Source organism: Melopsittacus undulatus, chromosome 5, assembly GCF_012275295.1.
Source record: "Melopsittacus undulatus isolate bMelUnd1 chromosome 5, bMelUnd1.mat.Z, whole genome shotgun sequence".
Lineage (NCBI taxonomy): Eukaryota > Metazoa > Chordata > Aves > Psittaciformes > Psittaculidae > Melopsittacus > Melopsittacus undulatus.
This window is the reverse complement of record NC_047531.1, coordinates 64013148-64034405: the sequence shown is the minus strand read 5'-3', so window position 1 is coordinate 64034405 and position 21258 is coordinate 64013148. Positions and strand designations below refer to the sequence as shown.

Sequence of the window (21258 nt, the reverse complement as noted above, 5' to 3'; positions counted from 1 at the left end):
AGAGTCAATCAATGCTGATACTGTTTTCATGGCACTGCAGGAGAGGAGTTGCTTCTCTGCACTTCTGGGGTTAGGATCAAAGGTAAAATAGGTGACTGTGGTACACCACCAGCAGCAGATTGCTGCTGCTTGCACATGAGCTGGTGTCTTGATGTGTCAGGGGCTGAAGCAGAGGCCATCAGATCTGGACACGTGAACAGATGAAGAATAAGGCTTTGTTGCTGTCTCACTGAACTCATTATGTCTGCCTGGGGAAGTGCACGAGGAGTAATACACTTCTGTAAGTGTAGCATTTATCCTTCTGATACTGAAGACTGCTCTTTTGAGGAACAAACAGTACTTCTGGCATTGCACATGTCAGCGCTGTATCAACCTTAAACATTTGATAAATTCTGATAGGAGTTTTATCCTATTTTTTTTCTCCCATGCTTTTTAAATATGTATTAAAAAGCATGCTTCTCTGGCTGGTGTTGAAATTGTTTTTATTCCGTATATTTTCCAGGTCAGCACAAGCAGTTCCTTTAGAGCTATTTAGTTTTCCATTACAGCTTGGCTTTAAAGCACCTATGGCACACCTGAAAACTGTTCTGCTCTCTCCTGTCATCATAACTCCAAAACCACAAAAAAGTTCCCTTCCATCTGCTCCATTTTTGAGCAGTGATTTTTTTATTTTTATTTTTGGTGATGATGCTCAGACAAAAGTAGAACTCTTTAGTAATCTCTGAGTTGCCTTTCATGCCTTTTGGGTTTCTAGGGGGGTAGCTTCCCAGTCATCCCAGTCATCTGACATGGTGTTATCCTTTCTCTGACCCAAAGCTTGCAAAGCAGGCTGTAAGGTAGGCTACCTGCTTTGTTTCTCTGCTCAAGTGATTAAGATAATAGGGAAGTCTGAAGAAAATACCTGCAGCTATTTTCAAAGATTAAAAATACGTTAGGTCAAAAAACAGCAAAGGAAGACTGACTGTCAGCACTGTGTGCTGTGCTGGCATTGTCAGGCGCCAGTGTTAAAAAGAACAAAACAGTTCAGTTGAAAGGCTGGATTAGATGCTCTGTATCACCAGAGGAAGTCTTCCCCAGAGGAAGGCATAATAAGTGTTACAGGTACAGTCTTGGATGTAGCTGAAGGGAAGCTCACATTGGCCTGTTGGAAGTGTCATGGAATATAGACAAACAGTTGTGAAGAAAACAAGCTCAGCAAATAAGCATGAGCTCCTCTCTTTGTGTGGGTTTCAGGAGTTCAGTTTTGTTTTTTCTGTTGAAGATGCTCCCAGGGATCCTTACAGGTTTGTTTTTGTTTTTTTTCCCAAGACCTCTTAAAAGTCAAATGGTGCAACTTGAAAACACCTCAGACTGTGTCAGCTGGAGTCTGTTTGTTGAAAGCATTTTAGTACCACTCTAGTCCACTTTCAGTCTCTTCACAGCATAATGTCCAAATCAGGCTTTTCACTGAAGTTCAGCATAACAGTTCACAGCTGTGAAAAACTTAAACCTACTTCACCTTCCTCCAGGGTGTTCTCTTGTATTCTGTGTTTGGCAAGATGGTTCTCCTGGTGGCCAAACCCACTGTGCCTTCAGCTCACTTTCGTTTGCAAAATCCTTCTTCTGTTATTCTGGCATTATGAAGGTCTGCTGAGGGGCATCCTGCTCTCTGCTGGGGGCCATGGACCTGTTACTCCCATTTTTCTCTTCATTCCCTCAAAGCATCTTCTGCTAACCAGGAGACTCGGGCTGCCCTTGACTAAGACAAAACATAGAATACTTCAGTTGGAGGGGACCTGCAGTGATCATCTAGTCCATGGCACGGACTTCTGTCTTACGTATTTCAGGAAGGTTCTTTGGTAAACCCATCTTGGTGCAGTCTTTACCTGTCCCTACGAGATGAGTTTTTCCCTCTTCTACTCTCCTGAGGCTCCTCAGATCATGTGTGTACAACAGCCAAGGACATATCTGAGCTGTCTACACTATCCTTTTGCTTGCACAATCATACCTTGAGCCTGTGGCTGTGAAGGCAGTATCTGCAAGCAGTCAGTGGAGCAGAGAACACAGCTCTGCTGAGCTCCACAAGCAGCCAGACACATACACTTGGTCCAGTTTCCCCCTCATTATTACACTAGTTTATCTTTTTGGGAGGGAGGTGTGCCCCAAAATAAAAGCACTCTTTTTGTTTTAAGGTGCAGGCTGAATAGCTCAGGTGTGTCACAGCTCTACTGACTTCTCTCCTAGAAGTTGTAACTAAGGAGCTATTCGACCTCCTTCTGTTCTGATGATCATTCTGGAAGGGGATGGAAAACAGCAGGATTTTGTATGCTTGAATGAGAAAACTGACATAAGGTGGTATGTACCAGAGCTAATCTATAATTCATCATGATCATTGAAGGCTTTTAGAGAGCAGAGTAGAGAGAGGCAAGGGAGTCCTGACAAATGGTATAAAGACCCCACACATGGATGTAGCCAGTGAGGGCTGTCACTTCTGATAATCATGGGCAGGCGTTGCAGGGCCACGGGGGAGAGCTGGGCTCCTCGTACCTTCTGATGAGGAGATGCTGCATTTGCAGATGACTAGAAGCAGCTCTGGTACTGACATCTAATTACTTCCAGCTTTATTGTTTGCTTTCCGGTCGCTGCTAATGTACCAGGCCCAAATTTGTTTGTGTGTTACAGCCTTGGGGACCTCTGTCAGCTCCTGCATCTGGAAGAGGATGTCCAGGAGGACTGACTGCTTACTGTTGACTGGTTAAGACCACCAAGGCTAACCTCTAACAGCCATCAGGGAGAGGAGAGCTTGCACCCCAGACTGCTGGTACTGGCTTTCTACTGCTGGATATGGCTGGATTGTCACAGCCTGCTGTAGAGTTGTCAGCAAGATAGGGGTCAGCCTGAAAGCAGCATTCCCAGTTACCTCATGTAGCTGGCATTGCTGCAGCACTGCTCACCCTGACTCTAGGGGTGCTTACAAAAGGGTATCCTGGGCCAGCATTTTGTGGTAATGCAGAAGGTGGCTTGGGGGCCAGATACCCTCCCAGAGGAGAGAGGGTCTGCTTCTGTGCTGCTCCTTGGGTCTGTTCAGCTCTATCGGCACATTCCTAACCATGTATGTCTTGTCCTGCACAGGCTCTCTGGAGCAGGTGCATCCCTTATCTCTTACCTGCATCCCTGTAAAGCAGATAAGGAAGAATGGCAGTTCCCCAGATGAGAGGGCTTGTCTGAATCCAGCAGGGCTCTCAGCAGGAAGGCAGCTTCTCCCTTGTGCTGGGTATTGCATAACTGTAGCCATTCTTTTCCCAAATGAGGAACAAGCAGCCTGTGCCACTCCAGCAAGGGCCAGTGAAGCAAGGGAAGCTCTTGGCTCTGCTTAGCACTAGGGAGGTTACATATCAAAACTGTGTCTAGTTTGGGCCTCCCCCCAACTCAAGAGGGATGCTTGGGGAGGATCTGTTTGGGGCTTCTGGGCTGCTCAGGGCTGGGGACAGAGGGTCTGGAAGGAGAGTGGGGAGCTGGGACAGCTTTGTGTGGTGAAGACACAGGTATAGCGATGTGAAAGTCAGTTAGAGAGATGATGATCTTAAGGTCCTTTCCAACCCTAACTATTCTATGATCCTATGATGTGGTCAAACTCTTTTTGGCAGCCATTCCAGATTACATAATAGGGGAACATGGGAAGTTTGGCTTGGATATTAGGAAAAAAGAGGCTGGTGGGGAGGTGTCTTCATCCATGGAGATTTCATGCATCGCCCAGACTAGACCCTAGACCAGGCTGCCAAGACCTCATTGGCAGCAGTTCTATTGCAAGAGAGAGGTTGGATCAGAGGTCTCCTGCAGCCCCATTTACCAATGATGTGAGTCTGAGCCCCAGTTGCTTGCTGTAAGAACAGTTCTTGTTTCTTGCTGGCTTTCTGCTGCTTTGGTTTGCAAGTGTGTGCACCAGCCTCTGTGTTACCCAGCAGCCCAGGAAAAAACAGCCATGACTCTGGAAACCCATCAGCACAACATGTGGTTGGGACGCACATGTTGGTGTCTACCAGCCTTGTGGGTTGAACACAGTCTAGAGTGCAAGCACAGCAGGGGAAAAGCATGGTTAAGGCAGGAGGCTGTTCTTCCGTTAATTTTTTTACTATACCTGCACTTCTGGGCTTACATCCAAGGCCTGAAGTACTTGTGTGATTTCCTCCTGCCTCCATCAGTTGTGTTCTCTATTCCCTCCTCAACTAGTTATTAATTATGGAGACTGCAAAGATGAAGTCCAGGCTCTACTAATGGTTGACTTCCCTGTGTTTTAGAAGCAGCATTTCAGAGATCTGCTAATGGTATTTCTTCGCTTTGCTTTTCAAGCTCCACCATCATCTTGGTTTCTAGCCTGGGTGTGGCAGAGAGACAGACCATGGTGTTTGAATGTTGGCTGAAGCCCAGCTCTCCAGGCAGCCTGCAGTTGCAGGGCACACATCTGTGGCACCCTCCTCATCTCCCTGTGTTGAAATGTCTCCATGATCCAGTTATCCCCATCCTTCCCAGGGCAGCGGTGTTGGCCAATGCTTTTAGCTGCTTGTTTTTCTGTGCACATGGAGTCTTTTTGTGCTAGCAAGGACAAGGTAGCTTTGCCAAGCAGCATTTGGGCAGCACAGTGACCCTAGCTGGCTGATGCCTCTCAATTTCCCCAAGCTTTGAGAACTGGGGAGAAAATCCAAGGTGAGTGCTGCACCCTCACCCCAGCTATCATCACAAAGCTACCTCTTTGCTCTTAGCCACCAGATTCCCTCCCAGTCTGTGTCTCAGCCTCTAAAGCTGCCTGGCCAAACCCCAGTGCTCTCGTCTTTCCTCTCCTAGCCTTGTTATTCCTTTCCCCCTTCTCCCAAGGAGGCCTTCGGGAGCCAGTGCTGGGCTGGCTCCTCCTCCCTGCCCCATCCAGGCTGTAAGCACTGCTGGCCAGCCTCGGTGCCAGCTCTGTCTGCCCTTTGCTTTCCCTGCCCTGGCTGGCACATCTTCATTCCCTTATCCCTGCCTTTGCTGCTGTCTGCCCTCCTGTACAGTCCTCTGGGAGACACAGCTCTTCCCCTCCTGTCTCGTTCCCATTCTTCCACTGATGGGTTGTGTTCATCCATTGCGGGGAGTTAGCGCTTGTTCTTTGCTCCACAGGCCCTAGCAGCCTGTTCCCTGCCTTCACCATTGCTTACAGCTTGCTGCCTGTCAGTGGGCAGCTTCAGGGTAGAGATGCAGAGATGCATAGGAAGGGGCTGCCTGCATTCCCCCTGCCCAAGCTTAGCCTTGGTGTTAGGGGAATAGGGAGAGAAAGACTTGGAAACAGTGGAGTGCAAAATGTTCCCATTTTAGTTTTTCCAGTGCTGCCCATTTGTGTTCCCCAGCCTGCGACTTATCCCTGGTATTGGGTGCCAGCACTGGGCTGGGATTCCCAGATCTTGTTTTGCAATCTTCTGGTGTCGGCCAGCAGCATGGGCCTTCTTGTAAGCACCCCGACAGTCATGGGGAAGGAATGTTCCCCCAGCCGCATGGGGAAAGGTCACCATGGGCAAAGGGGACACTGGGACCAGGCGAACATGCTCCCTTTCTTCCCATTGCCGATGAGGGCAACACCAATCAGCATGGAGCTGAAAACATTCTGGCTTTAAAGAAAAGGTTCAGGAGTTTAAATGTTTTGGGGAAAGACCTAATTCCTTTTGCAGGGCAGATCTCCCTGCAGATGCTGTGCCCAGGCAAAGTCCAGGAGGACATTTCCCTGTGAGTTTCATTGCTTTTTAGCGATGGAAAATGTTTGCTGTTGAATCTGCATCTGCTTGTCTCACTGAAGCAGTGCCCAGGACAGTGTTGTTCTGAATAGTAGCTGGGCTGAGCACTCTCTTCCCTTCCCATCCCAGGCCTGCCAACAAACCTCTCCCCTGAACTCAGCTCGGAAAGAAAGCTGTGACTTGCGGTGGCCGCGGAGGGATTAGCGTCCAACATTAAGGGCTTAACTCTTCATCCCTGCCAGCGGGGGTTTCAAGTAACACCACTGTGCCTTTTCTTTCACTCTCAGCGAGTTTGTATCCTGCTTTAATAACATCCTTTACACACTATTCTCTGGCCTGGGTTTTCTAAGCTGGAGCTTGCTCCTGGTGCTTTGCTTTCAGAGTCTGGCACATTGGCTGAGGCTAGTGGCATTGATCAGGGTGAGAGCAGAGTGGAGGAAGGAGGAGGAATTTCTAGGTTGGGCTCATGCACCAAGTTTGTCAGAATTCTCAGCGTGTTAAATAAAAAAAGATAATCTGGCCCTTGGTATCTAGGTTACGTTTGCCTCTGCTGTAGCTGAGCTCATGGAAAAATGCAGCTTAGCTCCAGCACTCAGTGCCAAGATTAGTAGGTTTAAAAACTAACAGATAACATCTCTGTAAGTTTGGAGTCATTTCTTTTAAGCCTGATGATCCTTCCAGCCTGGATTTTGGAGCTTTCCTGGAGATTCACATGAGCCAAGCAAGACGACAGTATCAGCACTGAAAAAAGTCACTGTGTCATGTTCAAATACCCAGAGGAAGGAGGCTGCTGTTCCCTAAAGCCCTGAAGGGTGTGTGCTGGGATCCTTCTGCCAGTTCCCAACCAGATACACAGCACACGACAGACGCTCTGCACATAACTTATAATAATCACTAGTTTTATTTATTAAAAAATTACAATAGAAAAGTACCTTTAAACACATTTCCAAAAGCGGAGTAGACAATGTGGATGCTTCTCTCCTCTCCACAAGACAAAGTACAGGAAATAGTTTGCTAAAAGAGTTAGTCCATTGCTTGGAAACGCTGATATCATTCCTTTTAGAGTCACTCAGGGGTTTGTCTTGGAATTGATTTCTTCTTGCGTTGCCTGTATCAGTGCCATTTTTTACAGAAGACCCCAACAGGACAGTTTCCCATCGCACCGCTTCACCCAACACCCTGCCCCAGTTCCAGCAGCCAAAATCTCAGCCTACCCACAGAATAAAAGGAGGGAGGGAGAAAAAGGTTATGATGTATTTAACAAGGCTATGGGCACCCCCTGTCTTTGGTGCAGCTGGAAACCAATTACGGCGAGGCCTGGGCAGCGGCTGAGCACAGTGTGCCCTGCGGTGAGGATGGGGTTGGGGAGAGAGGCAATGAAGAAGTTTTGCGCCTCCTTTTGCAAGAAACCGAAATCTCTTTGAGGTTTTGGTTTGCTTTGCTCTTCCCAAATTTCTCCTGGAGCAAGGAGAGGGAGAGACTGGTATGTCAAGCGGTCTCTTGCCTGTCAGCTTGCTCAGGACTCATGCCCAACTTTGAGTAAGCTGGCAAACCAGTGGTTTGTCGTTTGTTTTTTCTCATACAGCAGTTTACGGTGCCTGTAACAACTTCAAGCAGTCATGGCAGGAAGAGGAGGAAGAAGAGGCAAATTGTCACCTTGCTACATATGTGGGCTATCTCTGCCCATCCCTGATCGGAGCCCGTTGTACCGTGCTGAAGCTTTGCACAGCAAGCTATTAACATAGCCCTAAGGTAAAAAGCAAAATCACCATAAGAAAGTTTCTGATTGTCCTGCCTGGTTGTCATTTGGTACAACTGGGAAGAAAACAGTAATACTGTCAGTGTCCACAGATGTCTTGCCGATGCAGCCGGAGCGCAATTCCTCTGCTGGAGCACACATCCTGTGCTGGAGCACGATTCCTACACACCCAAATTGTGCATCTTGGCATCTGCATGCACGTGAGCATCATTCCTTTGACATGCAATTGACGGGGCAGGGGGATACAGACTCCTACTGACAAACATTCAAAAGTCAAGCACAAAACCTGTGGTCTGACCCAGTGTAAGATTGTTCTGTTTAGGAGGTTTGGTACAAAAATACTTGCTCTTGTTTTGCCTTTTTTTTTTTTTTTGATTTTTTTTTCAGTCTGCTTTCCTATGGTTCTGTTTGAAGCCTGTTCAAACACTACAGCAATGCCTGTCAAACCATGCTTTCAGAAGTAACACACTCTTTCTCACAAATATACAGTGTAAAAGAGGAAAATATTATTACTAGGTATGCTTCTTCATTTTTCTTCTAGGAGAGCAGATGTGTGATAGAGGCTGTGGGAAAGTCTTGGAGGAATCCAAACTTGTGTGAGGTTTTTTGTTTGTGGTTTTTTCAAGCCTGTAACAACAGAGAGAGGTGTTAAAAAAAGGTAGCTGCCATCCTGGGCTGAGGCAAAGTGAAGAAAGGGATGTGGTTCATCTTTTCTCCCTTGTGGGGAAGCTCCCGAGCTGCAGCGTAGAGGGAAGATTGTTTTGGAAATGGGGTGAAGAAGGGACAGCAGCTACGAGGACAGTTGTTTAACCCGGAAAGGGGAAGATGGGAAATGCCTGCAGGGAGAGCCCAGGCTGTCGGCACCCTGGGGTCAGGCAGAGGGAAAGGACCGCCCTGGTTGTTCTTCTGTAGCCCCAGAGGTTTTAACCAGGGAGGCACCGGCTGGGAAGCCGAGAGTTAAGTTGGAACTGAATTTGCACTTAAGAGGAATTCAGTCTGTGTTGATCCAAGGCAGGAAGTGAGCACGGCAGCGAGAGGAGATTACTGGGGGTAATTCAAAGCCGAGAAGCATTCCTTGGCTGTTGAAACTCACCCCAGATAACAGCGATAAATGCAGGAATGACAGAGCATGGATCGCTGGATTGGTGCTGGAGGTGTCGTGCCACAGTGGGAGCAGGGGTAAATCCCAGGGATTGTCACCTCGATGCCTGTTCCCTCAGGGACACCACATTGGCTTTCTTGCCCCTCTACCCCCTCCCCTTGGGCCACCTCCCCCCGGCACAGCCGCACTGTGCTGCAGCCTTACCAGCACACTGTGGTTTTGCAGAGAGCACGCCAACCCAGTAGCCACCTTGGAAGACTCCATTAATACCCACAAGACTGACTGTAGGCCACCATCACACACCTGAGACCTACGAGAGGACACGGTGTAGGGTCAGGGACCAAGGTCAGTGTGCTGTGGGGAGAAGTTGTTTGGTGGCGGCCAGTGTCGGCACTTCCTAAGGGGGTAGTTTGGAGCTTAAACAAGCCCTGATAGGCTCGACATGGTATATCTGGATGCTGAAGAGGGACTCTTCATCAGAGACTGCAGCAATAGGACAGGGGGTGATGGGTTCAAACTTACACTTTGGTTTAGTTTAGCTATAAGAAGTTCTTTACTGTAAGGGTGCTGAGGTGCTGGCACAGGCTGCCCAAAGAAGTGGTGAATGCTCCATCCCTGGCAGTGTTCAAGGCCAGGTTGGACAGAGCCTTGGGTGACATGGTTTAGTGTGAGGTGTCCCTGCCCATGGCATGGGGCTTGGAACTGGATGATCTTAAGGTCCTTTCCAACCCTAACTATTCTATTATTCTATATGGGATGCAGGCAGGAAAGTCTGAGCAGCAAAACTTTTTGCTGGGCTGTGCCATAGCCCTTCCTGGGTGGTGGAGCAGGCAGAGAACTGAGTGGTCCCTGACCCTCCATCCTCGCAAACCATTTTGGCTACCAGGGTTGCTGCAGACAGATGGACCTTTTTGAGGGATTCACTCATCTCCTCTTCCTAAATACAGCTCTGCTTAGATTTTAGCTGGAAACACTGGAACAGGAGGCTTCCCACAGGCTCATGGAGCAAGCAATACTCAGCATCAGCCGAGCCTCTTCCTGCTCTTCCATTTGAATTGCTTTTGTTTATTTAGCCATGAAAGGCTGAGTTATTTGCAGAGTGTATTTCACAAGGCTTTTGCCATCCATGGTGGTTCCAGGTGTAATGGAACTATCCTCCTACCTCCCTGGTAACTACACTGGGGCTTCCAGGAGAGTTTTCAGTAAGGCTTTATGAGATGTTCACCAGCTCTAAGCTGCTGGAGACCACGAGAGTTGCAGCAGGGGGGAGGACAGGACAGCACTCACCCGGCATTCAGCAGAACTGACGGGACTTCCAGCCCTGAGAACCAGCCTCGGAGGGAGGGAGCCAGCGCATCTGCAAAGACAAGAGGGGCAACAAGGTGAGAGGAGTGGTGGCTACACACCCTGGCACGAAGCTTCTGGGTTCTCTTTTCCCAGCCTTCCCCAAGAAGGTCAAAACACACGCAGTACATCCCAGCTCTGGTTAGGATGATGACACTGGCTGGGGCTGAATGCAGCCTGTGGCATTGCTGCTTGCAGCAGGACCAAGTGAGGATAGTGTCAGCATCTAACATCAATCCTCAGCATGGATTTTCCCAGGAGCCCTTGGAGCCTTCTTACGTCTCCTTTTCCTTTGCTGGCCATTTCACCAGCCTCCCAAGCAGTGCAGGTGCTGCCTGTTAGTGGTTATTTGACAAGGCAAGCACGTCACTGCAATAATATTTACCACCGGTCTTCCTACAAACAGCAAGGCCTGAAAACCTGGAGTTTCATCCAAAGGCTGAGGATGGTTTGTACACAGAGTGCTTTTCCTCGCCCTCCTGCTCAAACCAGCCCCCGGCTGTCTCTGGCTCCAGCGATGGTGGCTCCGGATAACCCGGTTCAAGACTTCCGGATGTGGCTTATCCAGCAAATCTGTTTCCATGTGCTCATTTCCTCCTGCTCACCGCCATCTGCAGCTGAGGAGCACAAGCTGGGATAATGTCCAGCATGGCTGCTGGGGAGGCAGCTTCTGTTCCCCACTCCATGGCAGGCATCTCTTCCCAGCATCCCTGTGATGCCACTACAGGAAACATTCCAAAGGCTGGCACTGCAAAGAAATCCTCCACTGCCTCCATTTCTAGTTCTCCTTTTCTCCTCTAGATAGGTGCTTAATTTTAACATCCATGTGCTGCCATCAGGGCAGCCAACAGAAAACCACTTGTCAATAAAAGATGGGTCCTCCATTTGCTGTTCACTTTCTCTCTCAGGGTTGCTTTGCTTCACACTCCGCATCCAGCAAGCCACATCCCAGTGATGCCCGAGGGAGTGGATGGGTTGTTCGGTACTGGGAGTGGTGGGGATGGATCAAGTCCAGCCCTAGCAAGCATCCTCAGTTCCTTCCTCCCTAACTAGTGGGAGTGAAGGGAGGAAGGCAGAGAAGGGTGTTTGGGTGCCATCCCTAAGTCTCAGTGAGGAGGGGTGTGCCTGTTAGCTGGGCAGAGGTTAGTGGTGCAGCGAGCACCCAGGAGAAGGAGAGGTCTGTGAGGGTGAGCGCAGTGGTGGCGGATGGGTCTGAATTACCTGGGCGTGCAGCGAAGCGGGATAGGTGAAAGCAGGAGGAGGTAGAGCAGGTGCTAACTCCGCTGGGTACAGGGGGTACGGCCCCCACACTTCAGGGCTACTGGGGTAAAGTGCAGGCACTGTGAGCTCATCTGCAAGAAAAGAAGAAGGAGAGTTAATGGCAAGCACCAGGACAGGGCCTCCACCATGCCACATGATAGCCAACAGCTCTGCTGGTTTTCCTTCTCCCCCCAAAGCAGGCAAGAGCAGGAGCAGAGCCTTCTCTGGAGAAGCATGACGTGATGGTGCTGCTGGCAAGAGCTGACCACAAAGCCAATTCCGAATTTGCTCACTGGGAAAATGCAGGGTTTGGCCAGTGGCAAGTGATACTACAGGGTTCGGTGCATCATCTCCAGGTTTATTTACCCCAGGAATCCAGTGTCAGTGGGTGCGGAGGAGAGTGTGCAGCTCATGGCCATGCACAGCAGAGAGGTGAGGAACTGGTATCCACACAAGAAATGCTTTTTCAGAAGCAGAAACAGGTATGGTGTGTTCACAGCAAGACATCATCGAGGCTTCCACGGAGACCAAGATACTCCCTGGCACCGTGAAGCAGCACTGGGAGCTCATCCCATTTCTGTGCACCGTTCAGAGCCGGCTGTCACATGTCCCAGTGTCTGGGGACTCACGGCCATCAGCCAGCACGTGCCACCATGCTTGCAGCCAACAGGCACTGCGGCTTCCGATGGGACCTAGTGTTCCCATCACCATCCCCCCTCCAGCATCCCTGCTCCCTCCAGCATCCTGCTACATCCACCTGGGATGTCTGCATGACATCTAATTGCCTGCATAAGGCATTTTCCCTGAGGAAAATGAGGATGGGGACAACCCCTGCCAACCTGCTGGCACTGCCACAGTGGCAGGTTGGGGGGACATGGCACAGGGCTCCCCCAGGGGATCGGGGGCTGGTACTTACAGGGCTCACGGGCGATGAACTGAGGTATGGCAGTGGGGAGTGGTGTGCTGGGGTTTGGGGTGCCCACCAGCTTGCTCTTGGCCATCTTGGTGTTGGCCTTGGCAAACTCCAGCCGCAGAGTCTGGGGGATCTCGGGATCGAAGCGGATGCCCTGCGGGAGCGGAGAGGCACGGTGGGTTGGGTGAACACCAGCCCCGCAGCAAAAACAACTCCCCATTACTGAACTTCTCTTTTTCTTTTCCACTTCCAGCCTCGAAATGAGCTCATCTGCCAGGCCCCGAGGCGGCTCGCATTCCTCCAGCATCTTTAGCATCGGAACCATATTTGGCAGTCAGCGTCCTGCGCTCTTATCCAGAGGGATTAGCAGAGCCAAAAAAAAGTCTTACGTTGAAAATGAAGCCAAGGAATTAAAAAAAAAAAAAACCCAAACCAAAACCCTGGGGAACTGGAGAACCAGCTCCACACACTTCTGCCCATGACTCTTTTCAGGAGGTTTAACTCTGCAGAGGTAGGAGGGAGCCTCTAGAGCAAAATTTGCTTTTTCTTTTGCAGCGTTAGCTGGGATTTTTCCCACTGAAACAACAGGAGAGGCTGGGAAAGGTGTCTCTCTCAGACTCATATCTAAGGCTCTAATCCTTAGGCTTGGCCTTGGGATGCAGCCTCCTGGAAGGATGCAGATGAGAAGCAACCCATGGGGATTAGCTGGAGGGATGGGGATGCAGTAGAACCAGCCAGTACAGGAGATGCACATTCCGGGGATGGAGGAATCTCGAGAGAATCCAGGGATGGGGAGATGGAGGGGAAAATCCCAGATACATGGAGCATCCAGGGGCACTCACATTCAGCGCGTTCTTTGCTGCCTCCGCTTCGGAGCGGCTGTCGAAGCTGACAAAGCCCACAGGCTGTGGAGGAAGAAGAGGGACCATCAGTGAGGCTGACAGGGAGCAGAGAAGGAACCCCTTGCCCCAGAGATGGGTGGTGCATGGCATGGGATGCTCACCCCACTTTGAGTGGCTCATACCTGCTTGGAGGTCAGTTTGATGAGAGACCCTTCGTACCCCTGTAAGAGAATAAAAAAGGGTGATTGGTGGAGATCCCCCCTTTTCAGCTGCCCTTTGGAGAGGGAAATCTTCTGTATCCATCACCCAGCAGCCCTACAGCTCTGGGCATCAGGTAGGCACAGAGGGGAGATTGCCACCAGCACAGGGACTCACCGCTGCTGGATTTTTGTAAGGATGTGGATGCCTGATACTACTGTCCTTTGTGTTTGAAAAGAGCCAGTGTCTGAAATGTAGGTCTCGCAGGGTGAAGAGACTGGAGGTCTGCAGCCAACAGTCTTCTGCTAAATGGGGTGTGAGTCAATGTGCAATAAAACCCCAAAGAGCCTGATGCCATTTTCCTGTGGTTTATAGAGTCACAGAATCCCAGACTGGTTTGGGTTGGAAGGGTCTTTAAGGACAGTTCCAACCCCCTGCCATAGGTAGGGACACCTTCCACTGGACCAGGTTGCTCCAAGCCCTGTCCAACCTGGCCTTGAACACTGCCAGGGATGGAGCAGCCACAGCTTCCCTGGACACCCTCTGCCAGTGCCTCAGCACCCTCACAGTTTAAGGCCATTCCCCCTTGTCCTGTCTCCACATGCCCTTGTAAAAAGTTCCTCTCCGTTGCTTGCTGGTGCCTTTAGGTATTGGAAGGCTGCTCAGAAAGGTCCCCTGTGGTAACAGATCTGAGCCACTGCCTGAGTTTTCATGCCTTCTATTGGGGACAAAAGGTGCAGAAACTTGTTTCTGTGAATAAAATCACAAAATCAGATATATTCTGGGAGGAAACCATCAGGTTCCCAGGTACCACCAAGGCTGGTGAGATCATGGGATGGTGCAGGGGGCCTGTCCTGGGCTTCTATCCCCCTTCTCCCCTCCCCAGTCTGGTACCTTAAAGGGCCTGAAGAGCAGGTAAAGTTCCCGGGGCTTAATGTCCAGAGGCAACCCACTAACGAAGAGCGTCCTCACCTAGAAGGAAAGAAAAGGAGGTTCCTGGTGATCGTCCCTCATCCCCAACTTGGGGACACCCTATGCATCCCACAGCCTCTGGTGATGGCACTCCAGAACACTGCCAGTCCAAGGGGAATCTTGTGGGCAGCCAGAACCCTTAATACACACTTGGGGGATGTGGCATTTCTGGGAAAGGTATCCCCATCCTTCATGGGACCATGAAGTAAGCTGGTAAGACACCATGGAAAGGTAACCAAGACCTGTCCTCACCACACTGAGTTCCCTCTGGGTCAAAAAGGTCAAAAAGGGTCAAAAAGCATCCTGGACCCTTCTTACCTGGGTCTGGCAAACAGGATCTCTCCTGGCCTCCCCAGCAGAGCCCTCATTCTGCAGACAATGCCTATTGTCTCTGTTTGATTGCAGCAGCTCATGAAGGACTTGGGAGAAGCAAAACCCAACTCTTCCTCCTGGATGACTGGCCCTGTTTTAGAGGGAGCTGTTTTTAAGCAGCTTGTCCTTGGTTTATAGAAGTCAATTTTAAGAGGGTTTAACTCTTTTAGGGTGAATGTGGGGATCCTCAGGAATGGGCAAACCCCACCTGGGGCAAGACCTGTGCCAGGATGGTTTTGCTTTAGAACCAGCTCCTAACCTGGGGAGCAGTGTGAAGCAGGAGACCAACAGCTGGATCTACTGCCAGTCCCATTCTCCTCATTCCCAAAAATCTCATCTGAACACTTGGATAGCCGGCAGGAGCCTAGGGCTGAGAACAGCCCCAGCCATCCTCACCTGAGACCCTCACCCCAGGGCTGCATTTAGCCTCAGACCATGTTGGGGATGAGTAGCAGCTTGGTCTCAGCCTTGCTGTGTCCCCATCCACCATCTCTGCTCTTGTTGGGGCACCTGGGGATGGGGCCCATGTCCCTGCCTTGTCATCCCCATCATTTCCAGTGATCCTGTAGCACCTTACTAAGAGGTCATCTGTGGGATTTAATGGCTGTAGCTTGTATTTTTGGACAGTCAAATACCTTGAGAGAGCTTGTCCTGAGGGGCTAGATCAAGGTCACCTCCCCCCCCAGGTGCCAAGCTGCCAGATTGGGGCTGGAGGAGGGGGAAAACCTCTATTTCTTTTTTATCTATTGTAGGTTTTTGGCCAGCACTTTGCCTGCCCCATTCCCACAGCCAGAAACAGCCACCCCAGCCCTATTCTTCTGCTGACATTTCCTCTTTCTCTTGCAGATAAGCTATCTACCCCATCTCCCAGAGCCTGGGAGCTGCAAACATTCCTGCTTTTGTAGCAAAACCTCTGGCTGACCTGTATCTACTAAATAACAAAAGGTTAAATTACAAAAGGGGCTTTTTGCGTGTAGCCCTTGTGTCAACAGCCCTGGTGCGATACCCATCGGGCTGCTGGTACCCATCTTCCATCACTGGTGCCAGAAAACAGGCCAGCCGTGAAAGTACAGCCATCCCAGGCTTGGCTCCTCTTGGAAACCAAGCCCTTCTCCAGCCAGGAAAGCATGTTCAGGGCTTTGCCTTGAGGGATGCGGAGAGCTCCAGGCTGGATGGGATCAGTGCAGGCATGTCCTCACCCCTTCCAGAGCCACAGCTGCAGTTGGGCACAGCCCTGTAGCCTGTCCCTGTTACTGGGACCATTCATGGTGAGCTGGAACACCCCCCCCCCCGCCCCCCCCAAGATGCTTTGGGGACCCCCACCAGCTTTCTGCCTTTCTCTTGAGATCAAAGGGTGATGGAGCATCCCTAAGCACTCAGTGCTGCACTGTCTCCTAATGGAGACACTTCCCAGATTTCTCCTGGCAGGGGCTGAGGAGGGATTCATCTGCAGGACCTCCCCTTGCATCCATGAATTTCAATTAGGGAAGGCAAATTTATCCTTTCCTAAGGGAAAATAAAAGTATTCCCCTTCAGACAGCTCCACTGAGAACGCCTGCTATCTGGGGAATCAGATTGCCAGGCACATCCACCCTCCCAGCCGGGTTTTGCTCTGGAGGAGGCTGAGTATCCTTGCGTGGTTCCCCCATTTCCATCATCCCTCAAGCCTCTGGTCCTCCCTGGCATGTTAGCTTGCTGTCTTCTGGCCTCTCCATCCCCAGGGACCAGAGGTCTCAGAGATGGCTCCACAGGGGAACCTAACACATCCCTGAAAACCAAAACCCTGTGAGCCCTGTTTGCCAGATCATTTAGCCCCATAGCTGCCTGGCAGGGACATGGGAGATAGAAGACCCTGGAAAACCCTCTGGAATTGGGCCTCCTCGCAAAGGAAGGGCTTCTCTTCAGTAATGACTTGTTTTCTTTGAAAGTTCAAACGTGGGTCGGCCAAGTTTTAAACCGTCAAATTCGAGCGAGAGAGGGAGGAAGGCTCCAAAACATCTCCCAGCTGGTTTCCAGCCCCGAAAGGATGTTTTGGGAGCTGGGAAGCAGAGGGAAGAGATAGGAGGTCACAGGCATGCCTCACTTGAATCCCAAAAAGGGGCTGGCCGGTGGCGTACCCAGCCAAAGGGAAGTTTGCATAGGTCCTACGTAAACAACATCCTCTTGCTGGGCTGGGTAGCAAGCAGGTGGGAGGATTTGGGTGCTAAAGCGAGAGAAAGGCAGACAAAGGGAGCGTCCTCAGGGATAATTCCCAGCAGGCTGGACGGATATCCTCTTGCCAAGGGGAAAGATTATTTTAGGCGGAAATATTACTCCTGCCCTTAAATGGAAAAGGAGCTTCAAACCCGCAAGGAGCTGCTCCAGGCGCTGCTGTGCTGAGACATCCCAGGGGCTCTGCCTCCATCCTCGACCCTGAACACTCCCAGGGCAAAATACTGCCTTTGATGGGGGGAAAAAAAGCCTTACTATGTGTATGCTCTTCCATAAGGAAAAATGACCCCTCCAAGAGGGGGCCCAAATGCTCTTGGTGTAGCATTTCTCCATCTCTCCTTGTTACAATTTGGGGTGAAACCAATGGTTTCTTCCAGGTAAGAAGTGCCAGTGCTTGCTCCAGGAAGCTGCTGGCCATGGGTGCTGGACCTTGCAGGCAGCCACCACCTTGATGTCTTTCAGCGGGGATGGCGGCTATGGGACTACACCAAGTCCACTTTCCATGGTCCTCCTCGTCTCCTGCCACTGCGTCCCACAGCTCCCAGGTTTGTCAGGGCCACCGAATCCCAATTCCACCACCTCACTCCCGGTTTATCCCTTCCTGGTTCTTACTGTCAGTAAGATAGCAAAGTCTTCTCCTGCTGCTCTCCTCTCTCCCTAGGAAGCCATCTCCATCCTGCTTTTGGTGTGTCCCCCCCGCCTCTGTGTTGCACCATTACCTTCTGATGTCCCCAGACACCACGTCCTATCTGGGATCAGTCTAAGGGATACTGGAAAGGCCACAAGCCAGGTTTGTCTCCCACAGCTAAGGAGGCACCAGGGAATAATTTGCCTGCCTTGGATCCCCATCAGATGACAGAATGATTTGGATTGGAAGGGACCTTAAAGCTCATCCATTTCCAACCCCATGTCATGGGCAGTGACACCTTCCACTAGACCAGGTTGCTCCACGCCTCATCCGGCCCGGCCATCCCATGGGATGCTGGGAACCCCACCAGCATGGTCACGCACGCCTGCCCCTGCACAAATCACCCCTGGTAAATGTTAACAGGCTGGGGGCCGTCAGGGAGAGGCAGAAGGCGTCCGGGTGATTCATTCACGAGGCATTTAATGGCCTCCTTCATGCCCAGCTCCCCGTCCACCACGCTTCAGTGGGGGCTCACTTTAATTCTCTACCAGCCGATTAACTGCTTGAGTGCCCCGGTGGGAGCAGGAACGCTGCGATCAAGCCATAAAACAGGGCAAGCAGAGCTTCCTCCCCTTCTCCCTGGCAAAGTGGGGTGCTGCCTCCCCCGTGGTGGGGTGAATTCCAGCCCCACAGGGATTAATCCCTGCATAAATACTCTCTCTCTGCTAATGGAGTGTCCTCCTCTTTGGCTGGGTTTAGATTCTTGGGCTGCGTGTACACATGCCATCAACCCGCAAAACTCCCTGATATAAACAAGGGGATGCTGGCTCCTGTGCTGCTGGGATGTAGGAGGAAGGGGCTCAGCCTTCAGTCCTGCCACCCATAGCCACTTCTCCAGATCAGTAGCCAAATGCCCAGTGGGAGGATGGGAGGAATGGAGCAGCCCTCTGGAAAGAGCCAGTCCAGAGCTGCTGGGGCTGGAACGAGGAAGCGGCAGAGGAAGAAAAGCCAACGAGAAGCCAAGGGAGCAAATGGGGGATTGCAACAGAGCAGAGGAGTGAGCAGCAGGCACCGGCGGGGGTCATGCATGGTTGTGACTGGCTACAAACCCTCCAGACCCTGTGCTTAGAGGAGGAAAGGAATCAGGAGCATGGGGGAGATGCAACACTGGGACAAACCTTATCCACTTGCTGGGTACCTTTCCCCCCCCCAGTTCCCAGTAATCACCCCTGGGGTCTCCTCTCCATGCCCTGAACCCTGGGGTGAAGGATCTGGCATAGGATGGGGACAAGGATCACAAGCTGGGCTCTCTTGAGCTGCTCTGCTACCAAATAAGGCCTCTGCTGAGCCTTTTACATGCCGTCCTCGCCTGGCTGGAGTGATGGGACCTCCTTCCCAAATTTTTCTCCCTCTCTTCCAGGCTCCTCTGTGGGCATTCCCACCCTTGGTCCCACAGCTCCCCTGCACCTGGGGGTCCCTTTTCTGGGGGAAGGGAATAGGGATGGGGAGACCACGCTGGGCAGCAGGACTCTGGCCAGCCCAGGGAGGAGTGAGGGGACTTTTCTCACCCAGCAGCACCCTGACTGACCTCCCCATGATGCTTCTGCCCCTTCTGTTTTTGGGGGACAAGGCTGGAAGCCTCAGGGAAGGGGGAGGTAGGGCTCAGTAGTTGGGCAACCCCCTTCACCTGTGCTTAAGCAAATACTCGACAGCACCGGCTCTTCCAGCCATGGCTGGGAAAAACTTGTGCAGGGAAAAATACCTGCCTGGCTCTGGAGGAGTCTGGTTTGCAAACAGGAGCAGCCATCACCCTCCTAACACGTTCCTAGTACAATAGGAGACTCTGGCACCTCGCAGGGACTCCTCTTGTTCAGCATCGCCCTGGTCAGGGGGTCTCCAAGGGCCAGTAGTGCCATGGCCAGCCCCTCGCCCCCCCTGGGTCCAGCTGGGAGCAGGGCGCTGGGAAAGGCAACAGGCCTTAATGGACTTCTCCCACTGGCATTCCCTTTGCGAGCCACATCGTCACCATCACCTGCAAGGACCTGGCGAGGCCAGCAGTGGAGAGATTCCCCCTTATTGGAGCACTTTGGGAAACTTTGGTAAGCTTCAGGCTGGAAAATCAAAAACCCCGAGGTAGGCAAGAGCAGGCGAGCAGAGCATCCCGGTGTGCCCATCAGTCAGAGACCCTATCGAAAAGTGAGGTGCCGGCACAGCGCAGTGTGGTGAAAGGTGAGGAGGACATCCTGTCTACCTGCTCTCACCCTCCCAGAGTCCAAATTCCCATCTCAAGGTCACGGGTAAAACCAGGAACTCCACGCTTGCGGAGCCCGTGTCGGGGCTGTGGAGGTTGCCTCCCGTGGGGATGAGGGCAGGGGTACATCTTTGGGGTGAGACCCTCGGGTAGAGAGAGGCAGACATGCACGGTACCCAGCACCGGTCACCTCAAACACCAGCCCTGGGGAGGGGTTGGAGGCTGCTTGGGCACCCCCCCCACCCCGGGGTGCTGCGAGGCTCCCCGGGGAGGCGGAAGGGGGTTTGCGGGGGGATGCGGGGCTGTCCCGGGGAGCGGGGGATGCGCTGCCCGCAGTTGGCTGTGCCCCCTCTCCAGCAGCAGTCCCGGGACCGACAGGACACCCCCGGCGTGGGGCAGCTGCGGGTGGGGAGGGGGAGGCTGGAACCCCCCGAGCCCCACATCCCCTCCTTCCCCCGGTACCTCCTCCTCGGGCAGGCCGGTGTCGGCGGGGCCGCCCTCCCGGTCGGCGGGGAGGCTGCTCATGCTGCGTCCGGGACCAGGCTCCTCGTCCCGCCGGCGGCAGCCGCGTCCGGGGCGGGCGGTGCTGAAGGCTGGAGGCGGCGGTGGAGGGCGCGGGGGGAACCGGGGCGGGGCCGGCCCGGGGGAGGGACTGGGAGGAGGGGAGGGAGGTTCCGGGGGGAGCTGGAGGCAGGGGGAGGGATGAGGGCACGGGGGTAGGGGAGATGGGAGGGTGAATGAGTCAGGTCTGGGGCACGGGGCAGAAGGCTGGGAGGATGGGACACGGGTTTGGGGGTACAGGACAGAAGCCTGGGAAGTGGGGACACAGGGCTAGGAACACGGCACAGGGTTAGGAATACAGGACAAGAGGCTGGAGACACAGGATGCGGCTGGGAAGATGGGACACAGGGTTGGGGATACAGGACCGGAGCCTGGAGGCATGTGCAGAAGGATGGGAACACGGGAGACAGGGCTGGGGACGTGCAGCATTCTGGTCATAGGACTGGAGATATAGGACACAAGGATGGGGACATGGGACACAGTCCTGGGGACACAGGGCACACTCCCAGGGTCACGGCTGCAGTAGTGCTGTGGGGCAGAGGAGAGGACAGTGCTGGGGACACAGGGCATGGATGGGGGAACACACAGGGGCAGGGCTGGTTGTGGGGCTGGTCCTGGGGCTGCATTTAGGCTCCAATCCAACTCCCCACTTAGTCAGAGCTTCAGGTGAGTTTGCCCCCTGCTTGCCTGTTCTTCTGTCTGATCTTTGGGTTTGTCCTAGCCCTGTCACATCTCCATGGATGGTGTAGCATGATGGAGACCCTCAGGATGAAAAGCATTGGACCAGCAGCCGTGTCTCAAGAAGATGGGACACAATACATGGGGACCAGAGGTGACACTGAGGACATCCTGCTGATGGCAAATGGCTTGTACCAAATAGGTGTTTTAAGATCATGGCAACTCTGGAAAAAACAGATCTGCAGGCCTGTGGGCAGCCTGGATGGATTCAGCCCCACCATTGACTTAGAACAGAGTGTTTCCAGCCCCCCACAGTGGTGATTTACAGAGCAGAACCTCTCATGCTGGGAGTGAAATGGAAATTAGCCATGCCAGCTGGATTTGGGGAGCTGCAAGAGTCTGGCTACCAGGGCAGGTGGCCCAGAGAGG

The 21258-nt window shown here is 52.3% G+C and overlaps 1 protein-coding gene and 1 long non-coding RNA gene across 4 annotated transcripts; one reads left to right on the top strand and one right to left on the bottom strand.

The window, feature by feature from the left end:
* The first annotated feature begins 3176 nt into the window (after positions 1 to 3176).
* Positions 3177 to 8001, top strand: LOC117436201 (uncharacterized). The gene is made up of 2 exons (XR_004549621.1): positions 3177 to 7490; positions 7581 to 8001. It is a non-coding gene; the product is annotated as an uncharacterized lncRNA (long non-coding RNA).
* Positions 7991 to 20183, bottom strand: RBPMS (RNA binding protein, mRNA processing factor). 3 transcript variants are annotated; one of them, XR_004549620.1, is made up of 9 exons: positions 20053 to 20183; positions 14051 to 14128; positions 13141 to 13179; positions 12959 to 13021; positions 12120 to 12270; positions 11165 to 11295; positions 9887 to 9956; positions 8804 to 8909; positions 8097 to 8124 (listed from the first exon to the last, which is right to left on the bottom strand). XR_004549620.1 is itself a non-coding variant. In XM_034062965.1 (8 exons), the coding sequence occupies exons 1-7, from the start codon at positions 20113 to 20115 to the stop codon at positions 9894 to 9896; spliced, it is 588 nt and encodes a 195-aa protein (XP_033918856.1). In that variant the 5' UTR covers positions 20116 to 20183; the 3' UTR covers positions 7991 to 8124; positions 9887 to 9893. The 3 variants fall into 3 exon arrangements, 2 of the variants coding, with proteins under 2 accessions (XP_033918856.1, XP_033918855.1); XM_034062965.1 differs by lacking the exon at positions 8804 to 8909 and having other exon boundaries at positions 7991 to 8124; XM_034062964.1 differs by lacking the exons at positions 8097 to 8124; positions 8804 to 8909 and having other exon boundaries at positions 9266 to 9956.
* Between the last annotated feature and the right edge of the window lie 1075 nt (positions 20184 to 21258).